The sequence below is a fragment of the Salmo trutta genome, chromosome 4 (assembly GCF_901001165.1).
Source record: "Salmo trutta chromosome 4, fSalTru1.1, whole genome shotgun sequence".
NCBI lineage: Eukaryota > Metazoa > Chordata > Actinopteri > Salmoniformes > Salmonidae > Salmo > Salmo trutta.
Genome location: NC_042960.1, coordinates 56827543 through 56851813, shown reverse-complemented (window position 1 = coordinate 56851813; position 24271 = coordinate 56827543). Strand labels below are relative to the sequence as shown.

Below are 24271 nucleotides of genomic sequence, written 5' to 3'. Positions count from 1 at the left end.
CTATCCCCAGAAGGTCAGTGAGAAAAGATGGTCCTTGGATAATATCATGTTTTTCTATAATAAAAGAACATTAGACAAGACCAAGCTGTTCTCAAACGTTGGTGAACTACCACACTTTTCTCAAAACTCCTTACGAATTACCTCTTGAGCCAACAACTGTACTTTGAAGGGATATTATTTTAGTGCGTTTGGCAATAACTACTGAACTCCTAAACCAAATGCAAGGTGAAAATGTGACAGGATGCTGTCCAACAATCCTCTATTGGGCTTGGTAACATTTGATGATTTTTCTTTTTAAAAAGTACGAGAACATTTAATGATACTAATGAATCACACTGCTCCAAAGTCTTCCCTGACACTTTAAAAAGGACATACTCAGATAAGAATCATGAACCAATTTTTACAAGACCAGTCTGAGAATACGTGAAAGCATAAAGTTTCAATGTCTCTAACAGTCTTTTAATATTTTTTAATTAAAAGTGTCAAAACATGGAGCGATACCACACTGTTGCATGGACCAAAAGGTAACTGTTGTCTGTGATGTATTTAGAGCACTGTTAGCTAATGTCTAAGTACAGTATACACCATGGCACTGTGGCAAAATGACACTATATAGACTACCGTTCAACAGTTTGGGGTCACCTAGAAATGTCCCTGTTTTTGAAAGAAAAGCACATTTTCTGTCCATTAAAATAACATCAAATTGATCATAAAAACAGTGTAGACATTATTAATGTTGTAAATGACTTGTAGCTGGAAACGGCTGATTTTTAATGGAATATCTACAAAGGCGTACAGAGGCCCATTATCAGCAACCATCACTTCTGTGTTCCAATGGCACGTTGTGTTAGTTAATCCAAGTTTATCATTTTAAAAGGCTAATTGATCATTAGAAAACCCTTTTGCATTTATGTTAGCACAGCTGAAAACTGTTGTACTGATTAAAGAAGCAATAAAACTGGCCTTCATTAGACTAGTCGAGTATCTGGAGCATCAGCATTTGTGGGTTCGATTACAGGCTAAAAATGGCCACAAACAAAGACCTTTCTTCTGAAACTCATCAGTCTATTCCTGTTCTGAGAAATGAAGGCTATTCCATGCGAGAAATTGCCAAGAAACTGAAGATCTCGTGCAAAGCTGTGTACTACTCCCTTCACAGACGGAGCAAACTGGCCCTAACCAGAATAGAAAGAGGAGTGGGAGGCCCCGGTTCACAACTGAGCAGGAGGACTAGTACATTAGAGTGTCTAGTTTGAGAAACAGAAGCCTCACAAGTCCTCAACTGGCAGCTTCATTAAATAGTACCCGCAAAACACCAGTCTTAACGTCAACAGTGAAGAGGCGACTCCTGAATGCTAGCCTATATATATACAGAACCAGTCAAAAGTTTGGATACACCTACTCATTCAAGGGATTATCTTTATTTTTACCAATTTGTACATTGTAGAATAATAGTGAAGCCATCAAAACTGTGAAATAACACATATGGAATCATGTAGTAACCAAAAAAGTGTTACACAAATCAATATATATTTTATATTTGAGATTCTTCAAAGTAGCCACCCGTTGCCTTGATGAAAGCTTTGCACACTCTTGGCATTCTCTCAACCAGCTTCACGAGGGAGTCACCTGGAATGCATTTCAATTAACAGGTGTGCCTTGTTAAAAGTTAATTTGTGTAATTTCTTTCCTTCTTAATGTGTTTGAGCCTATCAGTTCTGTTGTGACAAGGTAGGGATGGTATACAGAAGACAGACCTATATGGTAAAAGACCAAGTCCATATTATGTCAAGAACAGCTCAAATAAGCAAAGAGAAACGACAGTCCATCATTATTTTAAGACCCGACACCAATAAGAAGAAGAGACCTTCTTGGGCCAGGAAACACGAGCAATGGAAATTAGACCGGTGGATATCTGTCCTTGGTTCAACTTTTGAAAATCTGTCCTTTGGTCCAAATGTGAGATTTTTGGTTCCAACCGCCGTGTCTTTGTGAGACACACAGTTGGTGAACGGATCTGCATGTGTGGTTCCCACCGTGAATCATGGAGGAGGAGGTGTGATGGTGTGAGGGTGCTTTTCTGGTGACACTGTCAGTGATTTATTTAGAATTCAAGCCACACTTCACCAGCATGGCTACCACAGCATTCTGCAGCGATACGCCATCCCATCTGGTTTGCGCTTAGTGGGACTATCAATTGTTTTTCAACAGGACAATGACCCAAAACACACCTCCAGGCTGTGTAAGGGCTATTTGACCAAGAAGGTGATGAAGTGCTACATCAGATGTCCTGGCCTCCACAATCACCCGACCTCAACCCAATTGAGATGGTTTGGGATGAGTTAGTCCGCAGAGTGAAGGAAAAGCAGCCAACAAGTGCTCAGCTATGTGGGAACTCCTTCACGACTGCTGGAAAAGCATTCCAGATTACTACCTCATGAAGCTGGTTGAGAGAATGCCAAGAGTGTGCAACGCTGTCATCATGGCAAAGGTTGGGTACTTTCAAGAATCTCAAATCTCAAAAAAAAATTGGTCACTACAGGATTCCATATGTGTTATTTCATAGTTTTGATGTCTTCACTATGATTCTATAGTAAAAATAAAGAATGAGTAGGTGTGTCCAAACTTTTGACTGGTACTGTATATACAGTTGAAGTCGGAAGTTTACATACACTTAGGTTGGAGTCATTAAAACTCGTTTTTCAACCACCCCACAAATGTCTTGTTAACAAACTATAGTTTTGGCAAGTCGGTTAGGACATCTACTTTGTGTATGACACAAGTAATCTTTCCAACAAATGTTTACAGACAGATTATTTCACTCATAATTCACTGTGTCACAATTCCAGTGGGTCAGAAGTTCACATACACTAAGTTGACTGTGCCATTAAACAGCTTGGAAAATTCCAGAAAATAATGACATGGCTTTAGAAGCTTCTGATAGACTAATTGACATAATCTGAGTCAATTGGAGTTGTACCTGTGGATGTATTTCAAAGCCTACCTTCAAACTCAGTATTTTGCTTGACATCATGGGAAAATCAAAGGAAATCAGCCAATACCTCAGAAAAACAATTGTAGACCTCCACAAGTCTGGTTCATCCTTGGGAGCAATTTCCAAATGCCTGAAGGTACCACGTTCACCTGTACAATAAGGGATCATAACTTTCACCTGGATTCACCTGGTCAGTCTATTTCATGGAAAGAGCAGTTGTTCCTAATGTTTTGTACGCTCAGTGTAAATTCTTTAGAGAGAGACCAAGAAACATTCTGAGTGAAGAGGACGTATTTATTTGAGTTCAATATTGTGTTTATTAATGAATAACAAAGAGTTTTCAGCAGACGGTTGTTAAATGCACTCTTTGTATGGAGGAGTCCCTGTAAGTGGAAACGGATGTTCACAATGACAGATGCGTGCCATTCCATAGACAGTTGTTTTGATTTGAAAGTATTTGAGTATATTGTGTTATAGAATAGAGAGTTGTGTTTGATCTGAATTCACACTGGTTGTTTGTTCTGTGCGTTGTGCCACATCCATTTACATCTGAGGGTCAAACATTCACAATCTGGCGTAGAGTGACTGTTCCCTATGAAGTAGACCAAACCAGGCATATCTGACATTCTAAGAGGGACACTGATGCCAGCTATATGTCAAAAACAGGGGAAAATGCACTTACTGGTAATATTCAACCATATAATTATCCCTACCTTCCTGAAGACTACATCAATAGCAAGGGAAAATAAATATACATCTCATATAACCATACACCATTACGCTTGAGTTAAATGTGGATCATTCAGCTATTTAATGCGTTGCAGATACGACATAGTCGACAGATGATTATTAACTGTTTGCATCTGGATCAGCGTGTATGCTGGGATCATGGTTTGGTTAATTAACTAAAGAAACATGGCGTTTGAATGAAAGAATTATTAAATATTGGATGTCACAATGAAACAGATCATCCAAATCAACACTTCAAGGCCTCTTATCTTCAATCAAAACACTGTTACATGTTCAGATAGCAGACATATATCTTAGAAACGGAATCGTTTCAAAATGCACTAGTACCCATTCATTACCAAGCTCATCTCTGACATGTTTACATACATTTTAGTCATTTAGCAGACGCTCTTATCCGTACTGGTCCCCCGTGGGAATTGTGGCATGTGGCATGTGGCACATAGTGTAGAAGAGAACTCGTCTTAAATGCCTAATCCTAGGGCATCTGGGAAATATTGTGTGGTGTCCTCAGCAGTTTAGTGTCAGGACCAAGTCAATCCTTGTTCTACAACAGGCCTCTACTTACCTACTGTAAATCGGCATTCTGTCACTACAGTACATGCTGTATTCTGTGGAGAATAGAGTGGATGAAGTCATTGAGAAAAAAGAGACTGTGGCGCTTGTATAGGACATGGGATACATATAGTAGTCCTAACATGACTCTTCCAACCTAACTGGGTGCTTCTACTTGTAAGAACCAAGTATGCATTCGTTATATAAGATGTTCAGTTTTGTTGGCAGGGCATTTTTCCAGAGCAGTTTTTTCCTGGCATGACGCCTTGCCAGCAGTAGTCATCGTTTCTGTCAGACACTTCCACAATGTACACAATGTACACAGAGTTATGGATTAATAAATGCTGCCTGATTCTTACATTGACACTGTATGTGTTTTGAAATCCGTCATTAGCAGATATTCGATTGAAAGCGTGGGGAGAAGGTACATAGAATACTTGAGGGTCAACCGACAATCTCGTTACAGATGATGATTCAGAATGAGGATTTCCCAAAATATATGGTGGTATAAACCACAATGAATGTCTGTGTGAAACAGAATTACTGAATGGTTGAAAACATTTACTTTACACTGTGTCCATCAAAACCTTGTCTGCTACCAATTAGTCAGATATGACCAGATTTGTCAAACTCACTGGATCCCAGTATACAGAGAGACTAAATCATTCCATGGGTTTGTCTGTATTTATTTGGGATTCACAGAACTGGAGCCTACAGTGTTTGTGTCGGAATGTTCTAGATGCAGAGGGATCTTTGTAGTGGTAGAGTAGTAGTCTCGGGCCAGCATCAATCAAACCACAAACACTGTGAAGAAAATCACATTATTCCTGTGCTGTGAAAATGCATCCTTTCAAACAAAAAAATGTGTTTAGCTGAGTTTCCCCGTTGTCTCGTTAATCAACAGATTGCACTTAAAAATGTACTGATCCCCCACAATGCCCGTTTCCACAGTGTGTGTTTGATTGAGCCCCATCCTCTGTACCAAACCTCTGCCAGGCTTAACTCAGACTCAGACAGGTCATCTGACTACGATCCCCTCATATCAGTCTGCCTGCGTTAACTCCGGCATTGTCGCTGTGCTTTCAGAAACTGAATGGGCGCAGTGAAATGGCAGTGCTGTGTTTTTGGTACGGCTGAGAGACCTGCAATAATATCCTGTTCCTGACTTTACACTTCATAATTCCATGAAAGGGCTGGATGGAGGGCCATGGCAGAACTCCATCTGGCAGACGGCTGCCGGCCGCGCTCCGCTCCGCTTTCCCAGCGAACACACGATTAAACCCTGGACTTATTCATTAGATCCATTTGTCACCAGAATGCCAGAGAAGCCCAGAGAGGCATGCGCTCTCTCTCTTTCTCTTGCTTTCTCACTCTTTCTGTCTCTCTGTTATGATTCATGTTGTTCTTTGTTCTGGGATGACTAATAACAAACAAACATAGCCCAGGACCACACCACCACCACCACCACCACCACAGGAGAAGTGTGCCAGATCTCCAAGAGAAAAACACCCCACATTATAGTGGGAAAAAAATCTGTAATTGAGCTAAAGCAAAACATGCTGCTGAGAGGCTAACTGTCAATCAGCATGACCCCCATTTAGGAGTTGCCGCCACCACTCTGTAGGTTCCATTCTTTATCTGGGCTGGGGTGTTTACACATGGATGCGCGTGCACACACACAACCATAAATACACGAATGAATGAGCGTGTGCACACACACACACACACACACACACACACACACACACACACCGATCTAAAAATATAAAGATGTATTTCTTCTATGTGGTTGTTTACCTTTCTCCCTGCCTCATTGTTGTGGAGGTTCATCAGCCGGCGCGTGGTCTTCTTGATCTCGCGGGCGTCTACGAACCTCCTGGAGAACTCAACGCCATACTTGATGTCTGCCGAGCAGCCTCCCCACTTCCAGCCTTCTTCCTGGTTATAGTAACCCTGCTTCTCCCGGTCACAGCCACACTGGCTCAGGTTGCCCTGGCTACACGCTGCCGTGATGGCATGGGCTACGCCGGCGGCCGTGATGGCGTACGTGAACGCAGCTTCCCGGCTACCTGAGAAGAGGTAGAGAGGTTAGGGACGTTAAATTGTAGAATTACAGCGATGACAACAGAACGTCATAGAAGCTTGTGTACTATGACCTTGTTGCTCTATTTTGACTTGATGATCTCTAGATAAGGAAATCAGGCACAATCGTCCAGGCAAGACCTCCCCGGCGTCCCTCCCTCCTACCTTCGGTCCCTCCTGCACCTTGGTAAGAAGGTGGTCACAGCATCAGACCACAAGTCCTCAAGGACAGCCTCCAAGTGTGCAGTGCTGTGATTCCAGGCCGAGTGGGGAGAGGAGAGTACTGTAGCTAGGTGCTGTCCACAGTGCTGAATTCCTCTCCTCGAGCACCTTGTACTGCATGCCCACATTACTACAGCTGTGCTTTGCAGGTCTGTCTGGCTGTCTGGTGCAGTTACTTCCCTTCTCCCTATCTCTCTCTGGGAGCCTGGTGTTCTCTCTCTCTCTACAGTACACTTGCAGTGGTTAGGACTTCAGCATTACTGGTATAGGCCATGTATGCATGCACAAGTTCAGACAGAGGACAACCAACAGACAAAAGTGATGCCGGTATGACATACTATTTCCTCCAATGAGATGTATTGTTCAAGACTGTTAATACAAATGCTTTTTTCTACAATCCCTTTTCAAGTATGCATCCCCCAGACAGTGCTGTCCAATTGTCAGTAGGGAGTGCTCAGTCTTTAAAAGGCTGCTGTGCTCCAAAAGGGGCCATGGACGCTGTGCTGTCACAGTGAGTTACCCAGGTGTCCCCTGAGTAGTCTGTGGGAGAGAGGGTCTGGGCCTCAGAGAGAGAAAAAGGGGCCCTGGGCCCCAGAGAGAGTAGAGGGGCTCTGGGCCTCAGAGAGAGAGAGAGAGAGTAGAGGGGCTCTGGGCCTCAGGGAGAGAGAGAGTAGAGGGGCTCTGGGCCTCAGAGAGAGAGGGTAGAGGGGTTCTGGGCCTCAGAGAGAGAGAGAGAGTAGAGGGGCTCTGGGCCTCAGAGAGAGAGGGTAGAGGGGTTCTGGGCCTCAGAGAGAGAGAGTAGAGAGGCTCTGGGCCTCAGAGAGAGAGAGAGAGAGTAGAGGGGCTCTGGGCCTCAGAGAGAGAGAGAGAGTAGAGGGGCTCTGGGCCTCAGGGAGAGAGAGAGAGTAGAGGGGCTCTGGGCCTCAGGGAGAGAGAGAGTAGAGGGGCTCTGGGCCTCAGAGAGAGAGGGTAGAGGGGCTCTGGGCCTCAGAGAGAAAGGGTAGAGGGGCTCTGGGCCTCAGAGAGAGAGAGAGTAGAGGGGCTCTGGGCCTCAGAGAGAAAGGGTAGAGGGGCTCTGGGCCTCAGAGAGAAAGGGTAGAGGGGCTCTGGGCCTCAGAGAGAGAGGGTAGAGGGTGGAAGGAGAACAAATGCTACTAGTGACAAACCAGTGGGTTTATTGGGTCTTAAAGGGGATATATATATATTTATTTTTTTACATGGATGTTTCTGTTTCTTTACGTAACGTACTTTGCGTGTAACATCACTCTGTAGAATTCATGGTTGTGTTTTCTTCTTACTCAAATGTGTGTTCCATATCATGTAAACAATATTAATCAAGTATTTCAGATATCCAGGAGATTTTATGATCATCAGACCGACATGTACTTTCTGCTGTCTGGTCCATAAGGCAGAGCAGGCCTACTGTACCAGGCTACCAGCATGAGGGAAGGGAAAATGATATTGACCACTGCATATTGCAATACAGCCAAATTACAGTAAAAAAACATGACAAATCTCAAATGTGAAAAGTTCTACGTTATTTGGCTAAGCAAATAAATATTTAACAATTTAGAAACTTCCTAGATGCAAAATCATCTAGTATTTTACCTTATTTTACAACCCCAAACACTGTGGTCACATCCAGTGGAGGCTGAGGGCTAAGGCTGCTAGCCTGTGATGCTGGAGATAAGCCCGGCCATGACTGCTGCTTCTAATGCCCTGCCTGCCTGCCCACTGCCTGCTGTATGTACTGTATGGGGACTGACTCACAAACACCAGCCTTACTGGTTACCAACAGAGCTGTGCCCTGCCAGCTTGTGGTCACTCAGCCACCTTCATCTCACACATACAGACACACACACACACACACACACACACACACACACACACACACACACACACACACACACACACACACACACACACACACACACACACACACACAGAATCGCATACAGACACATGCACACAGACACACACACACAACGAACACACACACACACGGCGGGGCAGTGTAATGGTAAAAACAGAATGGAGTATGAAGTTTCCAGGGTAAGAAGGGTGGTTCCCTGTGCCATAGATGCCGGCCTGTTTCTGGGCCCATTCAGCCTGCACTAACATTTCTCATGGGGGAAATGGTATTGGTTGACACCCCCTGTTGGGTCTGGAACTGTCAACTAACGCTAAAGGCATCAACAAGCTTCAGTTCGGCTTGTGCCTAGCCGGGCCCGGCTAGGAGAACCAAACGAGTGTGCTCGCATACTCCCTTAAAGGACATTCACTTGAAAACATTTCCTTTCATTTGACCTTTATTTTAGCAGGGAGTCACCATTGAGACCAGTGTCTCTTTGTCAAGGAGCCCTGCATATACAATATTCATAGAACTAAATAATCTAATACAATATAAAACAAGTCAAATACAGACAAACATGAATACACAAAAGACAATCAACTAAAACAAACACATTGTTCATTATAAGATTCCTCTTTCCAATCTCTAAACAGCGCCAGGGACACTAAGGCATCTCTCTAAACAGCGCCAGGGACACTAAGGCATCTCTCTAAACTGCCCCAGGGACACTAAGGCATCTCTCTAAACAGCGCCAGGGACACTAAGGCATCTCTCTAAACTGCCCCAGGGACACTAAGGCATCTCTCTAAACTGCCCCAGGGACACTAAGGCATCTCTCTAAACTGCCCCAGGGACACTAAGGCATCTCTCTAAACAGCACCAGGGACACTAAGGCATCTCTCTAAACTGCCCCAGGGACACTAAGGCATCTCTCTAAACAGCGCCAGGGACACTAAGACCTCTATGTGTACTGCTTTTTGGAGATTATTCCAAACATATGGGGCATAAAAACTAAAGGCCAATTTACCTAACTCTGAAGACACCAAAGGAGTCTCCAGAGTTAACCAACCCTGTGAACATACTTTTAAATCTTAATAGTGAAGTGAAGTAAGTCGGAAGCTTGTGGAACAGGGCTTTGTGAACAAAAAGAGAGTAATGATGTGATCTACATGACTTCAAAGACGTCCAGCCAACCTTTTGGTAAAGAATACAGTGATGAGCTCTATGACAAATGGCATCCAGGGGTTTAAGAGAACAGGCAGCTGCATTTTAATAAATAGTATCACCATAAGCAAGAACTGATAGAAAGTTTGACAGCACAATCTGCTTCCTGCTGACTAGAGAGAGAAAATATCTGTTTTGTAAAAGGCGACTTTAAATCTTAGTTTCTTAACAAGCTCATTCGTATGTTTTTTAAACTATAAATCATTGTCAATCCAAATACCAAGGTATTTCTATGACAGACTAGTTCAATTATACAACCATCTGATGAGTGAAGACCTAATCCATTTGAGACAATCTTACGAGAACTTGAAAACAACAGGTATTTTGTTTTTCCTGTATTAAACCTGTTGTGGATAGGGGGCAGTATTTCACGGCCGGATAAAAAACGCACCCGATTTAATCTGGTTACTACTCTTGCCCAGAAACGAGAATATGCATATAATTAGATTTGGATAGAAAACACTCTAAAGTTACTAAAACTGTTTGAATGGTGTCTGTGAGTATAACAGAACTCATATGGCAGGCCAAAACCTGAGAAGATTCCATGCAGGAAGTGGCCTGTCTGACAATTTGTTGTCCATCTTTTGCATCTCTATCAAAATTACAGTATCTGTGCTGTTACGTGACACTTTCTAAGGCTTCCATTGGCTCTCTAAAGCCTTCAGAAAGCGGAATGACACGTCTCCTGTCTCTGGGCAAAGTACAGCAGCAGAGTTTATAAGTGGTCTGCCTGGGGACAGTGAGACTGGAGATGCGCATTCACGAGACCTCAACATTTTTTTATTTCTCTCTTTGAATGAATACAACGTTGTCCGGTTGGAATATTATCGCTATTTTACGAGAAAAATAGCATACAAATTGATTTTAAACAGCGTTTGACATGCTTCTAAGTACGGTAATGGAATATTTTGAATTTTTTTGTCACGAAATGCGCTCGCGCGTTACACTTCAGATAGTGACCTGAACGCACGAACAAAACGGAGGTATTTGGATATAACTATGGATTATTTGGAACCAAAACAACATTTGTTGTTGAAGTAGAAGTCCTGGGAGTGCATTCTGACGAAGAACAGCAAAGGTAATCCAATTTTTCTAATAGTAATTCTGAGGTTAGGTTGCCCCGACGTTGGCGGGTGTCTGAATAGCTAGCCTGTGATGGCTGAGCTATGTACTCAGAATATTGCAAAATGTGCTTTCGCCGAAAGGCTATTTTAAAATCTGACATAGCGATTGCATAAAGGAGTTCTGTATCTATAATTCTTAAAATAATTGTTATGTATTTTGTCAACGTTTATCATGAGTAATTTAGTAAATTCACCGGAAGTTTTCGGTGGGTATGCTAGTTCTGAACATCACATGCTAATGTAAAAAGCTTGATTGAACAAAACATGCATGTATTGTATAACATAATGTCCTAGGAGTGTCATCTGATGAAGATCATCAAAGGTTAGTGCTGCATTTAGCTGTGGTTTGGGTTTTTGTGACATATATGCTTGCTTTGAAAATGGCTGTGTGACTATTTTTGGCTGGGTACTCTCCTGACATAATCTAATGTTTTGCTTTCGCTGTAAAGCCTTTTTGAAATCGGACAATGTGGTTGGATTAACAAGAGTCTTATCTTTCAAATGGTGTAAAATAGTCATATGTTTGAGACATTGAAGTTATAGCATTTATAAGGTTTTTGTATTTCGCGCCACGCTCTACCATTGGATATTAGGCGAGGCGTTCCGCTAGCGGAACGTCTGTCCTCAACATTAAGCACTAGTTTTAACCAGGGATTTCTGCACAGCTGCAAAATTGGACTGTAGCCTTGTCACAGCCAGGTCAGCAGTTGGAGCAATTGCATACATTGTAGTATCATTGACCAAGTATTTATATACATAGTGAAAAGACCAGGTCCTTGAATCGACACCTGCGGAACACCTGCATGTACTTCACGAAATTCGGACTTCACCCCATCAACCACGATGGCCTAAGTTCTGTCACTTAGATCAGTGGTTCCCAAACTTGACTACCAGTCTGAATTAATTGGTTGGGGCAGAGAGGAGGAAGTGCAACCCTTTAGAGATTAGACAGTTTTCCAGATTTTAGCTGAGTTTCCCTTGCAATCATAAAGAGTGGTTACATAATAGAGGTCAACCGATTATGATTTTTTTTCAACGCCGATACCGATACCGATTATTGGAGGGCCAAACAAGCCGATACCGATTAATCGGATGTTGTTGTTTTTTTGTAATAATGACAATTACAACAATACTGAATGAACACTTATTTTAACTTAATATAATACATCAATAAAATCAATTTAGCCTCAAATAAATAATGAAACATGTTCAATTTGGTTTAAATAATGCAAAAACAAAGTGTTGGAGATGAAAGTAAAAGTGCAATATGTTCCATGTGAGAAAGCTAACGTTTAAGTTCCTTGCTCAGAACATATGAAAGCTGGTGGTTCCTTTTAAAATGAGTCTTCAATATTCCCAGGTAAGAAGTTTTAGGTTGTAGTTATTATAGGAATTATAGGACGATTTCTTTCTATACGATTTGTGTTTCATATACCTTTGACTATTGGATGTTCTTATAGGCACTTTAGTATTGCCAGTGTAACAGTATAGCTTCCGTCCCTCTCCTCGCTCCTACCTGGGCTTGAACCAGGAACACATCGACAACAGCTACCCTCGAAGCAGCGTTACCCATGCAGAGCAAGGGGAACAACTACTCCAAGTCTCAGAGCGAGTGACGTTTGAAACGCTATTAGCGCGCACCCCGCTAACTAGCTAGCCATTTCACATCGGTTACACCAGCCTAATCTTGGGAGTTGATAGGCTTGAAGTCATAAACAGCGCAATGCTTGAAGCATTGCGAAGAGCTGCTGGCAAAATGCACGAAAGTGCTGTTTGAATGAATGCTTACGAGCCCGCTGGTGCCTACCACCGCTCAGTCAGACTGCTCTATCAAATATCAAATCATAGACTTAATAATAATATAATAAACACACAGAAATACGAGTCTTAGGTCATTAATATGGTCGAATTCGGAAACTATCATCTCAGTGAAATACGGAACCATTCCGTATTTTATCTAACGGGTGGCATCCCTAAGTCTAAATATTCCTGTTACATTGCACAACCTTCAATGTTATGTCATAGTTACGTAAATTTCTGGCAAATTAGTTCGCAACGAGCCAGGCGGCCCAAACTGTTGCATATACCCTGACTCTGCGTGCAATGAACGCAAGAGAATTGACACAATTTCACCTGGTTAATATTGCCTGCTAGTCTGGATTTCTTTTAGCTAAATATGCAGGTTTAAAAAATATATACTTCTGTGTATTGATTTTAAGAAAGGCATTGATGTTTATGGTTAGGTACAGTCATGCAACAATTGTGCTTTTTTCGCAAATGCGCTTTTGTTAAATCATCCCCCGTTTGGCGAAATTGGCTGTCTTTGTTAGGAAGAAATAGTCTTCACACAGTTCGCAACGAGCCAGGTGGCCAAAACTGCTGCATATACCCTGACTCTGTTGCAAGAGGTGACACATTTTCCCTAGTTAAAAGAAATTCATGTTAGCAGGCAATATTAACTAAATATGCAGGTTTAAATATATATACATGTGTATTGATTTTAAGAAAGACATTGATGTTTATGGTTAGGTACACGTTGGATCAACGACAGTCCTTTTTCGCGACTGCGCACCACATCGATTATATGCAACGCAGGACAGGCTAGATAAACTAGTAATATCATCAACCATGTGTAGTTAACTAGTGATTATGATTGATTGATTGATTGTTTTTTCTAAGATACGTTTAATGCTAGCTAGCAACTTACCTTGGCTTCTTACTGCATTCGCGTAACAGGCAGGCTCCCCGTGGAGTGCAATGTAAAGCAGGTGGTTAGAGCGTTGGACTAGTAACCGTAATGGTTGCAAGATTGAATCCCCGAGCTGACAAGGTAAAAATCTGTCTTTCTGCCCCTGAACAAGGCAGTTAACCCACCGTTCCTAGGCCGTCATTGAAAATAAGAATGTGTTCTTAACTGACTTGCCTAGTTAAATAAAGGTGTAAAAAAAAAAAAATATATATATATTAAAATCGGCAAATCGGTGTCCAAAAATACCGATTACCGATTGTTATGAAAACTTGAAATCGGCCCTAATTAATCGGCCATTCCGATTAATCGGTCGACCTCTATTACATAATAATCACATTTAGCCTTTTTGGTCAGTCTTACACATTGACTCCTCAGTTGCCTAAAAGAAAAAAGCGGCTGTAGTACTGTTTGTCCATTTTGAGACGCCGTAGCCAGTATACACATCCTCAGAATAGTATAACTAAAGAAATCTGTCATTAATTTTGACGTTTTTGCCGAGGGGATCTTAGTCGCACAATTTTGCTTCTAACTAGGATGTTTGATGCAGTATTTTTATTTAACCATTATTTCACCAGGCAAGTCAGTTAAGAACAAATTCTTATTTACAATGACGGCCTACCCCGGCCAAACCCGGACGACACTGGGCCAATTGTGCGCCGCCCTATGGGACTCCCAATCACGGCCGGATGTGATACAGCCTGAATGACAACAGGCACTTCATTGAAGAATCTCTACTGTTGACCAATCGCCGATGAGGGGGCGTAGACTTCAGCTACTGACTTCGGCTTACCTCAAGAAAAAATGTTCAATATAACATTTATATACAAATATTCTCCTGCAGTGATCCTAAGCATAATGGAGAGCTATGTTAATGGTAATCTGCATTATCCATTAGACAATTATATCAACTGGGAAGCTGCATTATCCACCAGACAATTATATTAACTGGGAATCTACATTATCCACTAGACAATGATATCAACTGGGAATCTGCATTATACATTAGACAATGATATCAACTGGGAATCAGCATTATCCATTAGACAATGATATCAATTGGGAATCTGCGTTATACATTAGACAATGATATCAACTGTAAATCTGCATTATCCATTAGACAATGATATCAACAGGGAATCTGCATTATCCATTAGACAATGATATCAATTGGGAATCCGCATTATACATTAGACAATGATATCAACTGTAAATCTGCATTATCCATTAGACAATGATATCAACAGGGAATCTGCATTATACATTAGACAATGATATCAATTGGGAATCCGCATTATACATTAGACAATGATATAAACATTTACTACTGCTGGACAACTTTCGTTGTATCATGTTTTGACTTTGACTGCTTTAAGTGTCTCAAAACGATATTTGAGTGTTCCACAATGTGATTTCTAAAATCTTTTTTTTAATATAGTGTCAGCTCTTGTATTTTTATTAGCACTTTTTCTTCATTTTTAACTCTGCTTTGTTGGAATGGCCTCTTAAGTAAGCATTTCACGGTAAAGTCTACACCTGTTGTATTCGGCACACGTGACAAATAACATTTGATTTAATTTGTATAATTGTGGAGTGACACTTTAATACACGTTTCTAACTACAACTCTACAACTGGTTTAGGTCCTCATGAATCTGACTGTTTTACCACACACCCAAGACCCAACCCTAGGGTTTTAAAGGTTGTGATTTATGTTGTGTGAGTGAATGCGGGAGTTGCTTGATGCTTGGACTAGCAAGCAGTGAGAAACTTTAATACTGCTTCCATGGAGGAGATGTTCGATGCTACAACTGTGAGATTTCTGATGCTCCGTTTCTGTGTTTGAGCCTCTGCGTCTCAGTGAGTGAAAGGTTTGATGGAGTAGTGGTGGTGAAGATATTTCATCATCGACCCGTGAGGTGGTTGATTGTGTATTGAGAAGACAGATGTTCCATGCTGTGTTGGGCGTGATGCTCCAGTGCATCTACATCTACAGTATGAATGGGACTTGTGTACTGTACTCCCATGCCCTTGGGGAGCTCCTACTTGTTGAACAGGCATGTGGTTAATGAAAGAGAAAAAGGCTAAAGAGGCACCAGGCCCCATAGTCCTGACAGGATTCCAGGAGGAACCACCCTGGGGTAGCCTTGTAGGCTGCCAGTGGAAAATTGAACTGACCAGAAAAACCTCAATGAACTTGGAATAGTCCGGGGAGAAGAATAGAGAAATATTAAACCATCTGTCTAATGGAGTTTAGTGGCAAGTGTCTGTGACAGTGTCCAATATGGACAGAAGGAGAAGGAAGGAAGGCTCAAGCTCTTCCCTGAGAGCAGTTATCAGTCAACATCCTGTGGCCATACAGGATCGCTCACTACACACTGTACAGAGGAATACACCCTGTACGGAGTAATACACCCTGTACGGAGTAATACACCCTGTACGGAGGAATACCCCCTGTACGGAGGAATACACCCTGTACGGAGGAATACACCCTGTACGGAGGAATACACCCTGTACGGAGTAATACACCCTGTACGGAGGAATACACCCTGTACGGAGTAATACACCCTGTACGGAGGAATACACCCTGTACGGAGGAATACACCCTGTACGGAGGAATACACCCTGTATGGAGGATAACCCCCTGTACGGAGGAATACACCCTGTACGGAGGAATACCCCCTGTACGGAGGATAACCCCCTGTACGGAGGAATACACCCTGTACGGAGGATAACCCCCTGTACAGAGGAATACACCCTGTGCGGAGGAATACACCCTGTACGGAGGAATACACCCTGTACAGAGGAATACACCCTGTACGGAGGAATACACCCTGTACGGAGGGAATACACCCTGTACGGAGGAATACACCCTGTACAGAGGAATACACCCTGTGCGGAGGAATACACCCCTGTACGGAGGAATACACCCTGTACGGAGGAATACACCCTGTACGGAGGAATACACCCTGTACGGAGGAATACAGCTGATGCAAAGGAGAGAGAGAAGAGTATGAAGAGAATGGGTGTGAGAGTATGGCCTTTGCATCAGCTGACCACTGCCTGGCCTCCGCGCGTCCTTTATATCTTGCCGTCCCAAATGGACCCAAACATTTCTGGATGTGGTGGCCGGCCGCTTTTACGACAATCTGTGTTTAAAGCGGAGGCGAGCGCACCACTAAACAAATTTACATGACACTGCAAAGGAGATTTACAACCTGAGAGAGTACAGGCAGTGCTAGGCTACACTAGCAACACTCTCCTGGTGACCTCTCTGGGCTCAGCGTCCCCGCCACGCCAGGCCTATGTTGATGTTGCTGACCAGGGAGGGAAAGAGGGCACAAAAGGACACAGAAAGGACACATTGGGGAGAGTCACCATAGAAACGACAGCCGGTTCATACGTACTGAGGTTACAGCCAGCCCCTGGCCTGTCTTTTTGATGAGCTCCTGGCCTTGACACTGGACTGCAAGGGAGTGGAACACTACAACTAACCATTCCTCTGCTCTGGACTGCCTGGAAGTGGTAGTGAGTGGAAACACTACAACTAACCATCCCTCTGGACTGGTAGTGTGATGTCTCTGTAGATCCTGTGTTTGGAGATGTGTAGGTGATGGGGACAGAGGATCAGAGGATCAGAGCTGTCCCAGTAAGTCACAGAGCACAGTGATGACTTAATCACTGCTCTGGGGTGGAGCGCAGGGAGAGGGGGAGAGGATGGGGAGCTGGAGAAAGGAGGGGGAGCTGGGGAAAGGGGGAGAAGCTGGGTAGAGGGGGAGAGGAGGAGAAGCTGGGGCGAGGAGAGCGGGGAAAGGAGAGAGAGCTGGGTAGGGGGGAGTGGTCCCGGACGGAATCAGGGTGGGAACCCAGGCAAAGCAGAGGCAGAACACACAGGCACACACACACACACACACACACACACACACTGAGCCCAGCAGGGCAGACCAGTGGCCTCTACACACAAGCCCAGCGTCTGTAAAAGAGAGGGGGACAGCCTTGGCTTCTAGAGAGGAAAGACATTTAAAGACCCTGTCTCTGACATGCACTCGGAGAGGAGGAGGAGGTGGAGGAGGATAGAGAGAGGAGGAGAGAGAGAAGAGAAGGAGATAGGGAAGAGGAGAGAGGAGGTGGAGGAGGAAAAAGGGAGGATGAGAGAGGAGGAAGTGGAGAGAGGGAGGAGAAGGAGAGAGGAGGAGGGAGGGAGGGCGGAGAGAGGGTGAAGAAGGAGAGAGGAGGAGTGTGTTGCTTATAGCATGGACGGATTACAGTTATAGAACAGTTATATCGTTGTAGTCATCCATTAAAGGTGCACTATGCAGACATTTCTCCCCCATTTCCTGTTTGCAATTTTTTTTATAGTTCACCTAATTTCAGTTTATGTGACAAAACAGGCAAGTATAGTGTAGAGAATCATTTTACCATCTAAATCTCACTGAAATATATTTTCCAAAACCAAAAATATTGTATTTTCAGCTGTTTGAAGCTGGTGTACAAAACTGAAAGTAAAAGTCACAAAACCGAAACTTAAGAACAGGAAGCATAGAAATAGTGCACATAGAACTTCTTAGACTTTAATTTCAATGAGAATGACAGAGCTATAACTCACATTTCTATGTGAATTTCGATGAATCGCCCAAAAAGTTACATATTGCAGCTTCGGGCACAGAGAGAGCCCATAACGTACAGCACAAATGTAATCATTAATTTGGAACAAAGAAAAAAGTGGCACCTGCTGGTAGTCACGAGGTGCTGCAGTTGAACAGTATGGTTCAGGATTCTTTAAAGGAAAACCCCTGCTTTAAATACCAACCACTCCGCCCCCCACCCGACTAATATACTCTGTACTACTGTTTTCCGTTCCGCTTTATGTACAGTTGACATGAACCTATGCTCAGAGAAAATTATAGACAAAGTTGTGGTCCGTGAGGTTTGCAGCTAGAGGAATTAGTGCAGGCATGTTCCTTCACAATAAAATCATATTTTTTTTACCAGAACTACATACTGGATGCACTCACATTGTAAACTGTAATACGTTGGGAGTCACACACTCGGGCAGTCGGAAAAAGAGTGAGTCTTAACCTCTGGTCCATAGAGTGATGATGAGTAGAGAAAGAGTTAAGTTGTAATTACAACTGAAAAACAATATGGGGTCATTTGGGTTCAATGGTTTTAAATGCTGGGAAGCCAACCAATCTGCCTCCAAGACATGGACATAAGACTTACAGTTTGAACACTGTTCATGTGCCTTGCCTACACTTCTCCCATCTGTCTTCCCCCAGGTGAGGATAAAGATTTCGACACAATGATGACACTGTCAAAAGACGAGCCAGAATCCATCAAACTCCTTTAATGGAAAATCCTATAATGAGTCAGTACAGTTCAAGACCTCATCTAACTCTGCAACTTGGAAAGAAGTTCATTTGAGGTCATTGTTAGAATGATTGTTTGTGACATCTTGTTTATTGACATCTTGTTCGATATTGAACAGTAGTATGCTGCCTAGATATCCAATGTACTGGTTGAACTGTAACTCAACCACTCATTCAAGTCTCAGAGGATATTTGATCGTCCCAACATTAACAATATGCAAAGCCTTCCATTTTCATATCGTCATCTCAATAAGGGGTTAAAGCCTCTTTAACGTTTCCTCATCCAAACCTCTCTGTATCTGTCTCTCATCTCTCTTTAATGGCCAATAGTACTGTGATTGTTGGCACATGCAAATGTGCTCTGCCGCCCTGCGGTAGTGAACACAGTTAGTGCTGGGATTGTGTGGAACAAAGCACGCTTTGAGATTACAGTTGATCCTCTCACATCCTGTTCCCCCGCGTCCGGCCAGGCGGACATAGACGACACAGATCCCAGCGGACGATAACGCCACGTGGGTTATCGACCCACCCCGGCCCACGGCATCAGGCCCCCAGGGGGCAAAGGGGTGGGGCAGGCCGGGAAACCCAGCCCCTGTCAGCAGACAATATAATCTGTAGTGGAGGGAGGGAGGGGCTCCCCCCCATGCTGTCAGAGAGCAAGGGGTAGGTGGAGAGACAGAGAGAGATATTAACTTTTGGGAGTGCAATGTTTACTGTAAATGTTTTATTGTTTATTTCACTTTTGTTTATTATCTATTTCACTTGCTTTGGCAATGTAAACATATGTTTCCCATGCCGAGAGAGAGAGAGAGAGAGAGAGAGAGAGAGAGAGAGAGAGAGAGAGAGAGAGAGAGAGAGAGAGAGAGAGAGAGAGAGAGAGAGAGAGAGAGAGAGAGAGAGAGGAGAGAGAGAGAGAGAGAGAGAGAGAGAGAGAGAGAGAGAGAGAGAGAGAGAGAGAGAGGAGAGAGAGAGAGAGAAGAGAGAGAGAGAGAGAGAGAGAGAGAGAGAGAGAGAGAGAGAGAGAGAGTGAGAGTGAGAGTGAACCAGTCAAACGTTCTACTATGTTGTACATTGTAGAATAATAGTGAAGACATCAAAACTATTAAATAACACATATGGAATCATGTAGTAACCAATAAAGTGTTCAACACATTTTTAGATTCTTAAATTTCCACATATGCTGAGCACTTGTTGGCTGCTTTTCCTTCACTCTGCGGTCCAACTCATCCCAAACCATCTCAATTGGGTTGAGAATAGGTGATTGTGGAGGCCAGGTCATCTGATACAGCACTCCATCACTTTCCTTCTTGGTCAAATAACCCTTATACAGCCTGGAGGTGTGTTGGGTCATTGTCCTGTTGAAAAACAAATGATAGTCCCACTAAGCGCAAACCAGATGCTATGGTGTATCGCTGCAGAACACTTTAGTAGCCAAGCTGGTTAAGTGTGCATTGAATTCTAAATAAATCATTGACTGTGTCACCAGCAAAGCACCCCCACACCATTATACCTCCTCCTCCATGCTTCACGGAGGGAACCACACATGCGGAGATCATCCGTTCACCTACTCTGCATCTCACAAAGACACGGCGTTTGGAACCAAAAATGTCTAATTTGGACTCATCAGACCAAAGGACATATTTCCACCAATCTAGTGTCCATTGCTCGTGTTTCTTGGCCCAAACAAGTGTCTTCTTCTTATTGGTGTCCTTTAGTAGTGGTTTCTTTGCAGTAATTCGACCACGAAGGCCTGATTCACGCAGTCTCCTCTAAAGAGTTGATGTTGAGATGTGTCTGTTAATTGAACTCTGTGAAGCATTTATTTGGGCTGCAATTTATGAGACTGGCAAATCCAAGGAACTTATCCTCTGCAGCAGAGGCAACTCTGGGTCTTCCATTCCTGTGGCGGTCCTCGTGAGAGCCAGTTTCATCATTCATCATACGCTTGATGGTTTTTCAAAGTTCCTTGAAATTTTTTGCATTGACTGACCTTCATGTCTTAAAGTAATGATGGACTTTCATTTCTCTTTGCTTATTTGAGTTGTTCTTGCCATAATATGGACCTGGTCTTTTACCAAACAGGGCTATCTTCTGTATACCCCACCTACCTTGTCACAACACAACTGACTGGCTCAAACGCATTAAGAAAGAAAGAAATTCCACAAATTAACTTTAACAAGGCACAACTCTTAATTGAAATGCATTACAGGTGACCACCTCATGAAGCTGGTTAATGCTAGCAGTATGCTAGCAGTATGCAAAGCTGTCATCAAGGCAAAGGGTGGCTACTTCGAAGAATCTCAAATATAAAATATATTTTGATTTGTTTAACACTTTTTGGTTACTACATGATTCCATATGCGTTATTTCATAGTTGTGATGTCTTCCCTATTATTCTACAATGTAAAATATAATCAAAATAAAGTAAAACCCTGGAATGAGTAGATGTGTCCAAACTTTTGACTGGTACTATATACGCTCCTGTTCAAAAGACCTTGTATTTGTAAGAAAAGCACATTTTTATCCATTACAATATCATCAAATTGATCAGAAATGCAGTGTAGACATTGTTAATGTTGTAAATGACTATTGTAGCTGGAATATCTATGTACATAGGCGTACAGAGGCCCATTATCAGCAACCATCACTCCTGTGTTCCAATGGCACATTGTGTTAGCTAATCTAAGCTTATCATTTTAAAAGGCTAATTGATCATTAGAAAATCATTTTGCAATTATGTTAGTACAGCTGAAAACTGTTGTACTGATTAAAGAAGCAATAAAACTGGCCTTCTTTAAACTAGTTGAGTATCTGGATCATCAACATTTGTGGGTTCGATTACAGGCTCAAATTGGCCAGAAACAAATAACTTCCTTCTGAAACTTGTCAGTCTATTCTTGTTCTGAGAAATGAAGGCTATTCCATGTGATAAATTGTCAAGAAACTGAAGATCTCGTACAACGCTGTGTACTACTGCCTTCACAGAACAGCGCAAACTGGCTCTAACTAGAATAGAAAGAGGAGTGGGAGGCTAACTGGTGCAAAACTGAGCAAGAGGACAAGTACATTAGAGTGTCTAGTTTGAGAAACAGACACCTCACAAGCCTTCAACTTGCAGCTTCATTAAATAGTACAGCAAAACACCAGTCTCAACGTCAACAGTGAAGAGGCAACTGGCCAATAAAAAGAAAAGATTAAGATCGGCAAAAGAACACAGACACTGGACAGAGATATGGCATTTTCTTTGCAACTCTGCCTAGAAGGCCAGCATCCCGGAGTCGCCTCTTCACTGTTGACATTGAGACTGGTGTTTTGCGGGTACTATTTAATGAAGCTGCCAGTTGAGGGCTTGTGAGGCGTCTGTTTCTCAAACTAGACACTCTAATGTACTTTCTCTCGTGGAATAGCCTTAATTTCTCAGAACAAGAATAGACTGATGAGTTTCAGAAGAAAGTTCTTTGTTTCTGGTTATTTTAAGCCTGTAATCGAACCCACAAATGCTGATGCTCCAGATACTATAAAGAAGGCCAGTTTTATTGCTTCTTTAATCAGAACAACAGTTTTCAGCTGTGCTAACATAATTGCAAAAGGGTTTTCTAATGATCAATCAAGCTAACACAACGTTCCATTGGAAGACAGGAGTGATGGTTGCTGATAATGGACCTCTGTACGCCTATGTAGATATTCCATTAAAAAATTGCCGTTTCCAGCTGCAATAGTCATTTACAATGTCTACACTGTACTTCTGATCAATTTGATGTTATTTTAATGGACAAAAAAATGTAATTTTCTTTCAAAAACAAGGACATTTCTAAGTGATCCCAAACTTTTGAACGGTATTGTATACATGAGGGGAAAAAATACATATTTTTTTTCCCTTGTCAATTTACAGACAATACTCCATAATGACAATATGTTTTTAGAAATGTTTGCAAATTTCTTAAAAATAAAAAACAGAAATACCTTATTTACATAAGTATTCAGACCCTTTGCTATGAGACTCGAAACTGAGCTCAGGTGCATCCTGTTTCCATTGATCATCCTTGAGATGTTTCTACAACTTGATTGGAGTAAATTCAATTGATTGGGCATGACTTGGAAAGGCACACACCTGTCTATTTAAGGTCCCACAGGTGACAGTGCATGCCAGAGAAAAAAACAAGAAATGAGGTCAAAAAAATTGTCTGAAGAGCTCAGAGACAGTATTGTGTTGAGGCACAGATCTGGGGAAGGGTACCAAAAAATGTCTGCAGCATTGAAGGTCCCCAAAAACACAGTGGCCTCCATCATTCTTAAATGGAAGAAGTTTGAAACCACCAAGACTCTTCCTAGAGCTGGCCGTCCGGCTAAACTGAGCAATCGGGAGAGAAGGGCCTTGGTCAGGGAGGTGACCAAGAACCCGATGGTCACTCTGACAGAGCTCCAGAGTTCCTCAGTAGAGATGGGATAACTTTCCAGAAGGACAACCAGCTCTGCATCTCTCCACCAATCAGCCCTTTTCTGGCCAGACGGAAGCCACTCCTCTGTAAAAGGCAAATGACAGCCCACTTGGCGCATGCCAAAAGGCACCTAAAGACTCTCAGACCATGAGAAACAAGATTCTCTGGTCTGATGAAACCAATATTGAACTCTTTGGCCTGAATGCCAAGCATCATGTCTGGAGGAAACCTGGCACCATCCCTACGGTGAAGCATGGTGGTGGCAGCATCATGCTGTGTGGATGTTTTTCAGCGACAGGGACTGGGATACTAGTCAGTATCGAAGGAAAGATGAACAGAGCAAAGTACAGAGAGATCCTTGATGAAAACCTGCTCCAGAGCACTCAGGACTTCAGACTGGGGTGAATGTTCACCTTCCAACAGGACAACGACACTAAGCACACAGCCAAGACAATGCAGGAGTGGCTTCGGGACAAGTCTCTGAATGTCCTTGAGTGGCCCAGGCAGACTTGAACACGATCGAACATCTCTGGGGAAAACTGAAAATAGCTGTGCAATGACGCTCCCCATCAAACCTGACATAGCTTGAGAGGATATGCAGAGAAGGATGGGAGAAATTCCCCAAATACAAGTGTGCCAAGCTTGTAGCGTCAGACCCAAGAAGACTCGAAGCTATAATCTCTGTGAAAGGTGCTTCAACAAAGTACTGAGTAAAGGGTCTGAATATTTACGTGAATGTAATATTTCTGTTTGGTAAAATAAAAAAAATACTGTTTTTGCTTTGTCATCATGGGGTATTGTGTGTAGACTGATGGGGAAAAAACGATTTAATCAATTTCATAATGAGGCTGTAATGTAGCAAAATGTGTACAAAGTCAAGGGGTCTGAACACTTTCCAAATGCACTGTATATATATAT

At 42.7% G+C, this 24271-nt stretch overlaps 1 protein-coding gene across 2 annotated transcripts in view; it reads right to left on the bottom strand.

Annotated features, from left to right (window-relative positions):
• The window catches only part of LOC115192675 (protein Wnt-7b), a 46913-nt gene that overhangs the window by 1921 nt on the left and 20721 nt on the right, over nucleotides 1–24271 (bottom strand). For both annotated transcript variants that reach the window (XM_029751433.1, XM_029751432.1), the window contains exon 3: nucleotides 6095–6366. In XM_029751433.1, coding sequence (XP_029607293.1) covers nucleotides 6095–6366 — 272 coding nt within the window. The remainder of the gene's footprint in view (nucleotides 1–6094; nucleotides 6367–24271) is intronic.